General features: G+C 36.6%; 1 protein-coding gene across 1 annotated transcript; it reads right to left on the reverse strand.

The window, feature by feature from the left end:
* Positions 1 to 311: 311 nt before the first annotated feature.
* LOC117339946 (fibroblast growth factor receptor 4-like) lies at positions 312 to 6,615 on the reverse strand. The gene is made up of 6 exons (XM_033901667.1): positions 6,490 to 6,615; positions 3,560 to 3,710; positions 2,796 to 2,923; positions 2,269 to 2,450; positions 1,695 to 1,836; positions 312 to 1,460 (listed from the first exon to the last, which is right to left on the reverse strand). The coding sequence occupies exons 1-6, from the start codon at positions 6,572 to 6,574 to the stop codon at positions 1,255 to 1,257; spliced, it is 894 nt and encodes a 297-aa protein (XP_033757558.1). The 5' UTR covers positions 6,575 to 6,615; the 3' UTR covers positions 312 to 1,254.
* Positions 6,616 to 9,507: the final 2,892 nt, after the last annotated feature.

The raw sequence follows: 9,507 nt of genomic DNA on the forward strand, positions 1-9,507 counted from the left end.
ACCTATTCACATTATACTAACAACAGACACCCATTCACTATATACTGACAACAGGCACCAATTCATACTAAACTGTAAATGGGTGCTCATTGTCAGTATTTAACTGACAACAGGTACCCATCCGGCTACGGGCAAACCAGTTTTTACTTTTAACTAAATGTCATGCAGAGGACAGTAAGAACCAATGTTATAGACTTTGGTTTGTCTTGTTCACAACATACTTACTGGGGGGGAAATCTCCATGTCTGTGATACAAATTTTGCAGGTATATTATGTAATATCATAAAACAAGTAATATTAACTATTATATAAATAGTGCCCTTGTCTGAGGGGAATATGGAGGATTGTTTCCCCGAGGGAACATTATCTTCCCGAGCCGATAGGCGAGGGAAGATAATGTTCTCGAGGGGAAACAATCCTCCATATTCCCCTCAGACAAGGGCACTATTTATTTTATTATACCGAATAGAAAAATTTAATAATAATTAATATTGAGGCAAACCTCTTGGACGTCTGCTCCATGTTTACAAGTTGTCTGTGTCACTGTTGCGTTTGTAAGAATTGTCTCCCTTCTCAATGTTCGGGATTTTCCGTAAGAAACAATTGTGTGTTTTCGGGCGGAGCGGGGAACATTGCAATATCCCACGGCAATGTTGACCGCTGTTTCTGACACTGCATATTGTTTCAGGTCATGTGATTAGGAATTGACCAATAATAAGGCGAGAATCTTACATACGGTATAATAATAGCTATTATTGTCCCTGATGGAAGCGTGCGAGGCCAAGATTGTGGGAGGAAACCAAAGTAAATCCACATCATGGTCAGGCAGGTTACACCATATCTTCTCTGATCTGATCGGTGAACCAAAACACCTTAGAGGCATGCGAGTGTTTACCAAGAATTAATCCTGTAATCCACTGCATGTTTACCGTAAGAATTGACGTGGATATCCTGAAGATTAGGTGGTTTCCTTTGTGTACCAAAATAGATCTGCTGCCTCCACTGCAACACTTGGGATATTATTCTTTCCTTCCTTTCCCATCTTATTTTCCATGAATTGTTTTGTCTGTGTCTCCTTAATTCTAATATGACCCTTGCTGTTGCGAAGATGTCAAATCCAGTTTTAAATAGCCAAACAGAGACATTACTACTTCACCAAATCTTGTGTACTACATCACCAAATCTTGTGCACTACATCACCAAATCTTGTGTACTACATCACCAAATCTTGTGTATGTCACCAAATCTTGTGTACTACGTCACCAAATCTCGTGTACTGTCCGATGTTTTCTCTACAGTAAAATATGTTATGCCCTGATGTGATAATCTTGTTGCCTTCCATTTTCGATAGATCAGAATTCCTATAACTGCAATAGCGACGACTGCCACCAACGGTACAATGACATACACGACCACCAATCTATTCTCGTTGACTGCTTGACTTTCTGTAGATTGATGCACTGAAACAAAGTATTACATTTTTTTTTTATTATTATATGAAATTAATATTGATTTCAATGTTCGCTCTTATATTATATTCAAAACTTATGATTTAATCAAATGTATGTTATTTTCATCTCAACATGCTTTGTCAAAAAAAAAAAAAACATTTCAGCAGGGACTTCTTTTTCTTTTTAGGGGGTAGAATGGTTCTTGTATCAAAGTATGTCCATGGTACGGGGGTATATACTTACCTGATTCAGGTGAGATCCAAAGCCAGGTGTGACAATGCTCCACTCCCTCGTTAATGATGATACAGGTGTATAAACCTTCATCATCATAAGAAAGATTTGGTAGGTACAGTTGAGGCGATTCATTAGTGTACGACACGCTCGTCTGTAAAAACAAAGTGTTATGTGTCATAAATACATACAGGCTTAATTACATTTGTTACCTTTAAGCTTGATTAACGACCTTCACCTTCATATCATGGATGACCTTGACCTTCACAGCCTTTGTTTTGAGGAAAGTCAATAGTGAGACAATTAAGTGTATTAAGAAATGCAAAGTTTGGACAGTTTTTATGCTAACTATATTGAAATATACTTGATCATTTTAGATATTGATTGTCATCAGAATGCAAACTAAAAATTAAGCATTTTAGATGAGTTTGAAGAAAAACTACACTTTTTCCATGGAAAATTGGAAAGTAAATCAACAATTTGAAGAATATGAAGAGAACTAAAGGGACAAATGCAATATTTTTCTCTTTGTTTTTCCCTTTTCTCTCGCCAAAATCCAGCCCTGAACCATTCCTTATTAATATACCTGTATGATAGTATCATTGGAGATGAACTGGTCGAGAGAATCACGCTTGACCCATGACACATATTCTGGTGCATCCTGATCCAGAATGAGGCTGCACACAAGTTTGATGGATTGTCCCAGCGTAGCGGTCAAGTTGGAGGGGACAATGGTCAGCTGCTGCAAGTCCTTTTCTTCTTTGTTATCTGTAATACAGGGCAAGGTCATTTATCATTATGGTCAGAGGTTACAATGGAGTCCCTTCCCAACTCAATCTTATCTTTTTCTACAACCACAAATACTTCTACATTCTTGTCGTCAATGTAAGCATCATCTTCATTATCATCTAGTGAGACAAGTTAAACTTTAAAATAAATGACTATCATTCATCAGGATTAAAGTGTATTAACTTAATCTAAAAACTTTATTTTACAAATGAGTTAATTTTGTTCTGTATAATAAGAATATCAATTTCATTGGGAAGCAGATGTAATTTGAAGATTGACAGTATGGATAAAGTTCCTTGAAGAAACATCCTTAATTTAACTCACCTGACAAAACATTCAACGTAAATATGACTTCCTTGAGGCCATACTGGTTGATACCACGACAGGAGTACTCGCCGGAATCATTTAAGTTTAAAGACGAAATAATCAGCACAGTCCGTGATATGTTGTACCTGAAGTCAAACCCATACAGTTAGTGTATGCTGTAAAATACACAAAGTCTATATTTAAATAAAAAACGAAGAAATACCAAACATTCTGTGTTATATAGGTATAGTGATAGATTATAACGATTTTGTTTGTTTGTTGGGTTTATTGCCTTGTGAACAGCCAGGGCCATTTTGAGGCAGGGCTTCCTCGTAGTAGTAGGTGACTACCTCACCGAACATTATACAGGCGACCTGTCGCATATCATCCAGAGCAATTAGGGTGGAGTGTCTTCCCCAAGGACACAACCACAACAACACAGACTGGCCTGTTTCACAGCTTCCCAAGAAACACAAACTGACACGGGTAGGGAGCCTCCAACCCACACACATCGGATCTTCACCTGATCATTAAGGTCACTATTGTTTTTGCTTTAGTTAAGTCTATAGAACAGTGCATCTGATTTACCAGAATTAGAACAAGCTGGTTGGTTTTTGAAAGTATGGTGTATAGTTAAAAAGCTCATCATTCACAAATTAAAAGTCATTTCTAGATCAGCAGTTGAGAAAATCATGTACATGTATTTGCTGATATATCTGAAGAGGTAACTTCGCAAAATAAAGTATTCGTGAAAATCCAAGTGATTAACAGTGTCACTTTACCTTGGATCATGGTGGTGCCACATTTGGCGTCCATGTCTGTACCAGTACAGAATTGGGCGGGGTTTGGACGTCATGAGACAGCTGATTCTCATCGTCTCCCCCTCCTTATATTCAAGATCTGTGGTCGGCATATCGACCATCTTGGGCGGACCTGTTGATAGGACAAAATGTTCTACATTTTTTGTATATATATATTATTTGCACATGTACTTACACTGTTATCAGTAGTGATGGTCGGATATAATTGTTTAACCAAAATTAAAATCAATTAATCTGTTCATTACAATTTTTCATAATTGATCATCAGTATAAATTGTACTACACTGTATACTGTTTCATAAACAACAAATTTCACAGCATATACAGTAATACATAACAAAAATGTCAATTGTCTACATATTTCATTTGTATGCTTATTCTAGGTAAATCAGACATTTTTTCAGTTTAATTTACCAACAAAAACAAGAGGCCCAGAGGGCCTGTATCGCTCACCTGGATTTCATGAGATATGAAACAAGAATGATGATGAAGTATATTGTCACTGGTATTGCTATGTCAATATATCATAGGCATTTTATATGGGTACGTGAGGTTTTTATGCCAAAAATGCATTAATCCATGAAATGAAATTGACTTTTGGCGCAACCCCAGATGCTACCACACAAATGTGAGCGATATCCATTGCTTAGTTTCAGAAAAGAAGTTGTTTAAACCAATTGACCCCTTTTGACCCCGCCCTCTGCACCCTGGGGTCAGTTCCTTCCGTTATAAAATTTTGAATCCCTAACCAAAAGGATGCTACCAGTCAAATATGAGCTGTTTCATAGAAGTTGTTCATATCAATTTAGCCAAATTGACCCTTCTTGGCCCCACCCCTAAGTCCCCTGGGGGGGGGGGGGGGGGGGGTCAACCCCAAAATTTGTACAATTTTGAATCCCCACCCCATGACCATGCTACCATACAAATGTGAGTGATATCCATTGCTTAGTTTCAGAGAAGAAGTTGTTTATATCAATTCTGCCAAAATGACCCCTTTTGGCCCCGCCTCTTAGCTCCCCGGGGGTCAGCTCTGTCATTTATACAGTTTTGAATCCCTACCCCGGGGGTGAAAGCAGGCAAATATGAGCGATATCCATAGCTTAGTTTCAGAGAAGAAGTTGTTTATATCAATTTAGCCAAATTGACCCCTTTTGGCCCCGCCCCTCAGGCCCCAGGTAGGTCGGCCCCACCATTTGTACAATTTTGAATCCTGGCCCCAAAGGGATGCTCACAGTCAAATACGAGCAATATCTATTGCTTGATTTCAGAGGAGAAGTTGTTCATATCAATATAGCCAAATTGACCCTTCTTGGCCCCGCCCCTCAGGCCCCCGTGGGGTCAGCCTCACCATTTGTACAATTTTGAATCCCCACCCCATACTGATGCTACCAGGCAAATATGAGCAATATCCATTGCTCGGTTTCAGAGGAGAAGTCGTTTATATCAATATAGCCCAATTGACCACATTTGGCCCCGCCCCTCAGGCCCCCGTGGGGTCAGCCTCACCATTTGTACAATTTTGAATCCCCATCTCATAGTGATGCTACCAGGCAAATATGAGCAATATCCATTGCTTGGTTTCGGAGAAGAAGTCGTTGATATAAATATAGGTATATTGACCCCTTTTGGCCCCGCCCTCAGGCCCCCAGGGGGTCAGCCCCACCATTTGTACAATTTTGAATCCTCACCCCATAGTGATGCTACCAGGCAAATAGGAGCGATATCCTTTGCTTGGTTTAAGAGAAGAAGTCGTTAATATTAATATAGCCAAATTGACCCCTTTTGGCCCCGCCCCTCAGACCCCTGGGGGGTCAGCCCCACCATTTGTACAATTTTGAGTCCACACCCCATAGGGATGCTTCTGACAAAATTTCGTCAAATTCTGATCAGTGGTTATGAAGAAGAAGTCAATTGTTGACGGACGGACGGACGACAGACGACGGACGGACGGACGGACGACGGACGACGGACGCAACGGTATGGCATAAGCTCACCTTGGTCCTTCGGACCAGGTGAGCTAAAAAACAAAAAAATTATGAAAGAGAATGATTATGTAATCGATTAACTACATTGACAGGCCTTTTTTGCCTTTGTTATCCAATTAATGATAACGGATTAGCTACCAATATGTCATCATTAATTAATAATACAATGACCCTGTACCATTTACATAAATTTTGGTATAAAAAAGTGTAATATCACCAAACATATCTGTGATTAGTTGAACATTCCCAATGTATCGAAAGCCACAACACAATTTGTTGGGGTTCATGCATTTGTGACATTACAAAAAAAGTCAGAGGAATGAAAAGAAAATGGTTCATATTTTAGATTTCATATCGGTACTTGGAGAAAAACCACCAATCTACGGTCAGTATCTGGCAACTGCCCCACGTAGGTTCCGAACTCGCAACCCAGAGGTGGCGGGCTAGTGATAAAGTGTCGGGACACCTTAACCACTCGGCCACTAATTCTTGATAAAATGCTGTTCACTCAATGGCTTGTATAAATATCGTACTTGTATAATAAACATAATCTGACGTTTGTTTCTATATTGTATTCATTAGAACTCAAATTTTACATCTTAAATTTATTTCTGAAATAATAATTCAAATCTTGAATATACAGTTTGAAATAAACTGAAATAATTTCAGAAAAAAATAATTCAAATGTTGAATATACAGTTTATTTCAGAAACAATAATTCAAATTTTGAATATATAGTTTATTTCAGAAAAAAATAACTCAAATGTTGAATATACAGTTTATTTCGGAAACAATCATTCAAATTTTAAATCTAAAGTTTATTTCAGAAAAAAATAATCCAAATTTTAAATCTAAAGTTTACTTCAGAAACAAAAATTCAAATGTTGAATTGAAAATAAACTATACCTCTGGGTTGTAATGTTGCTACTGGTAAAAAATTAATAAAATTCATCAGAATGAAGACCACAATGTCAATATTTTCTGGTTTCATTCTTCTCAAATTCCAGATCTCTTTTTCTTTTTCCTTTCGGATCTTTGTTCTTTTTCCTTAACGTCCTCAAAATACCCAGGGTCATAAGAAGCAGCCTCTCATACATCTATCTGTAAAAAGTAAAACAACATAAATTATAAATTATCTGTTAATAGTAAAACAACACCCAGCTTACAAGCTATACATGAATAATCTATGGGGTGTATCTCTAAACACCAACATTTTGAATTTACCTGTAGGGTCGTTTGTTTTGATAGTGATTATAGTCTATAAATTTCCTATGAGGAATCTCAATGCCAGCAGGTAAATTTACCTGTGAAAGTTACCTGTTGATACTTACCTGTAGGTAAAATTAGGGACTTATAATTAAACACAATGTATATCTGATATATCCAATTTATCTAATATTTAATTTAAAAATGATAATACAATATAATATGTATGAAAATTATTCTTATGTCCAAAATTATGATTTTTTTTGTTTTATATATAAACCAGAATTTTAAGAGATTTTATATAGGAATACTTGTTCCATACATTTCAATTGAGCAGGAGTAGTGAAAAAATGGGTCCTAATTTCAGTAGGTAAATATACAAGGTCAATACACAACTTATCAGTTTAACACCTACTTTGAGACAATTTTTTTGTTGATTACATCTTCTAAATGACAACCACCTAGCTAAAATGCAATACAGACAATGGTTGCCATATTGAATGTTAGTTTGGACCATCTTGACCTGTGGACTCAGCTCTTTAGTATTGTCCCATTCTTAAGGACTTAACTATTCAGAACAAGTAGAGATTACAAATTTTAAAGATGGTGTCTTTTTAAAAGTATGTCAAAGGTCGCGGTCAAGGTCAGCAGGTCTGCAAATGTAGTACTAATGGAAAGGCTTCAGGTACTTTTCTGAGGACCTTTTGGGGTGGTAATGGGTCCCATTCCCTACTGAAATTATTTCATATTTAAGCCAAATTCCCAAAATTTGTAGCTTACTCCTAAAAAAATCTCCAAATTCACCAATTTTATTACAATAATGAGACAAAGAGAAAAAGCCCATGTCACAAGGAAAATGCATATCAAATATAATAGCCCTGTCTCGTACAGTTAGCATAGACTTTTTTCTATGTAGGTCAAAGGTCACAGTCAATCTCAGCAGGTCAGCATGTATAGTTACCAATTAAAGGAAAGGTATATTGTCACAAGGAGCACACATGTATATATCAAATACCTAAGAATTAATTATATGCAAAATACACAATAGGTTCATTAATATAAAAACTGCATAATCACGTTCACTCCCATCACAATCTGGTTATGGTACAATCTCGTGCACTAAAGGTCAATACATTCAGTACATTGATACGTCTCTGGGCCAACGCACTTGACCTTGAATATTCACCGATACTGGCGATAACAATCACAACATCCATTACACGTGAGCTCTTTAAGTTGATAAAATAGGCCACATTTGAAGAAAATACTTTTTGACATTAATTTATTGTAGAACATGCATGTGACCTGTTTTAAGTATGATGGCATTTCACACGTGTTGTTTACGAAACGAATGGTACTCGCCGATATTTTATCAGAACATTCCATTTGGCCCGTTATCAATTAAAGTGCATGTATCAACTGATAGCATGTATGTCATAGTGTGCCCTTTTCTCTTTTTCGCGTAAATTGAGGGTAGGCCTTAAATAATGACATTCCAGTATCTGTCTTACCTGTCCATCAAGCATGTACCGGCTTACTGAAGTAAGGAACGACAACTCTAAATAGAGAAGGGCGGGGTGACAACTTGTACGCCAGACCCAGACTCGATGCTTAGACATGTTTAATATCTAATTGGGTGCAGCATAGCGTGATTGATGACGGTTACAGTGAACTTTCCCAGAAGGATAAAAACTCTGTTGATTGATTTGTTAGATTCCTGATAAACCAGAGACCTAGGCCTATATATATATGTGATACTATTTATTAATCCTTCATCATTTTTATCTATTAAGAAAATAAGAAAATGATGTAAATATTGATAACATATATGTGATACTATTGTACTGTGTATGCTTTACCTGAATAAATATTACTATTATTATAACTGTTAAAATCCAAAATGGCCACCTGCATAGAAGCCATTTTTTTCAGTCTCCAAATTCAACATTCACAACTAACGTTACAGCATATGTATATTAGGAACCAAGAGGTGTCTTCGTGATGTGAGAATGTTTCATGGAGGGTTTTCTGAGATAACGCGAGGCCTAACCATAAAAAAAATTGTTAACTTTTAGTCGTCAAAATCCAATATGTTATCTGTCCGAAATTTTACCTATTCAAGTCAGTGAGTGAGACTAAAATTTGATCATTAACCACAACGGACCAGGGAGACTATACAATGTACATACATTTTATGAATAGTGAGAAAGATCCTTGAAAATCACAACCACAATTTGACATTTAGACACAATATTTTTGGTGAACAAGAACTGAAAGTGAGTGTATCGCTTCCATAAAATATTGACATAGCTAAAAATGTGCCTGAAAATTGAACATTTTTTGCATTTAAGATTGTGTTGCATACTCATTGTGCAATTCTGAAGTGAAATACATATTTGAGCTCATAATTAATGAAGTAAATCATACTCTTGAGAATATAAGATTATTTGACAGCAAACAGCATAGTTGTGATACTTTAAAAAAAATATATATACTGTATATATAAAAAGTTATCCCCGTCATGCACTAGTGAGCAACACTTAGTATGTACGGGCCATAGCACAGGCTCCTGGGATTTTTTTAAAAACTAACCTATTTTTTGTTAAATAAGTGTTCGTTGAGGGAACGGCACTCCATCCTTATAGTCGAGCAAGATAAATTTGTCTCTTAAATTGAATAACTTTTTTTTGCAATCAAATAAACTTGCCCATCTTGCTT

Source organism: Pecten maximus, chromosome 12 (genome assembly GCF_902652985.1).
Source record: "Pecten maximus chromosome 12, xPecMax1.1, whole genome shotgun sequence".
Lineage (NCBI taxonomy): Eukaryota > Metazoa > Mollusca > Bivalvia > Pectinida > Pectinidae > Pecten > Pecten maximus.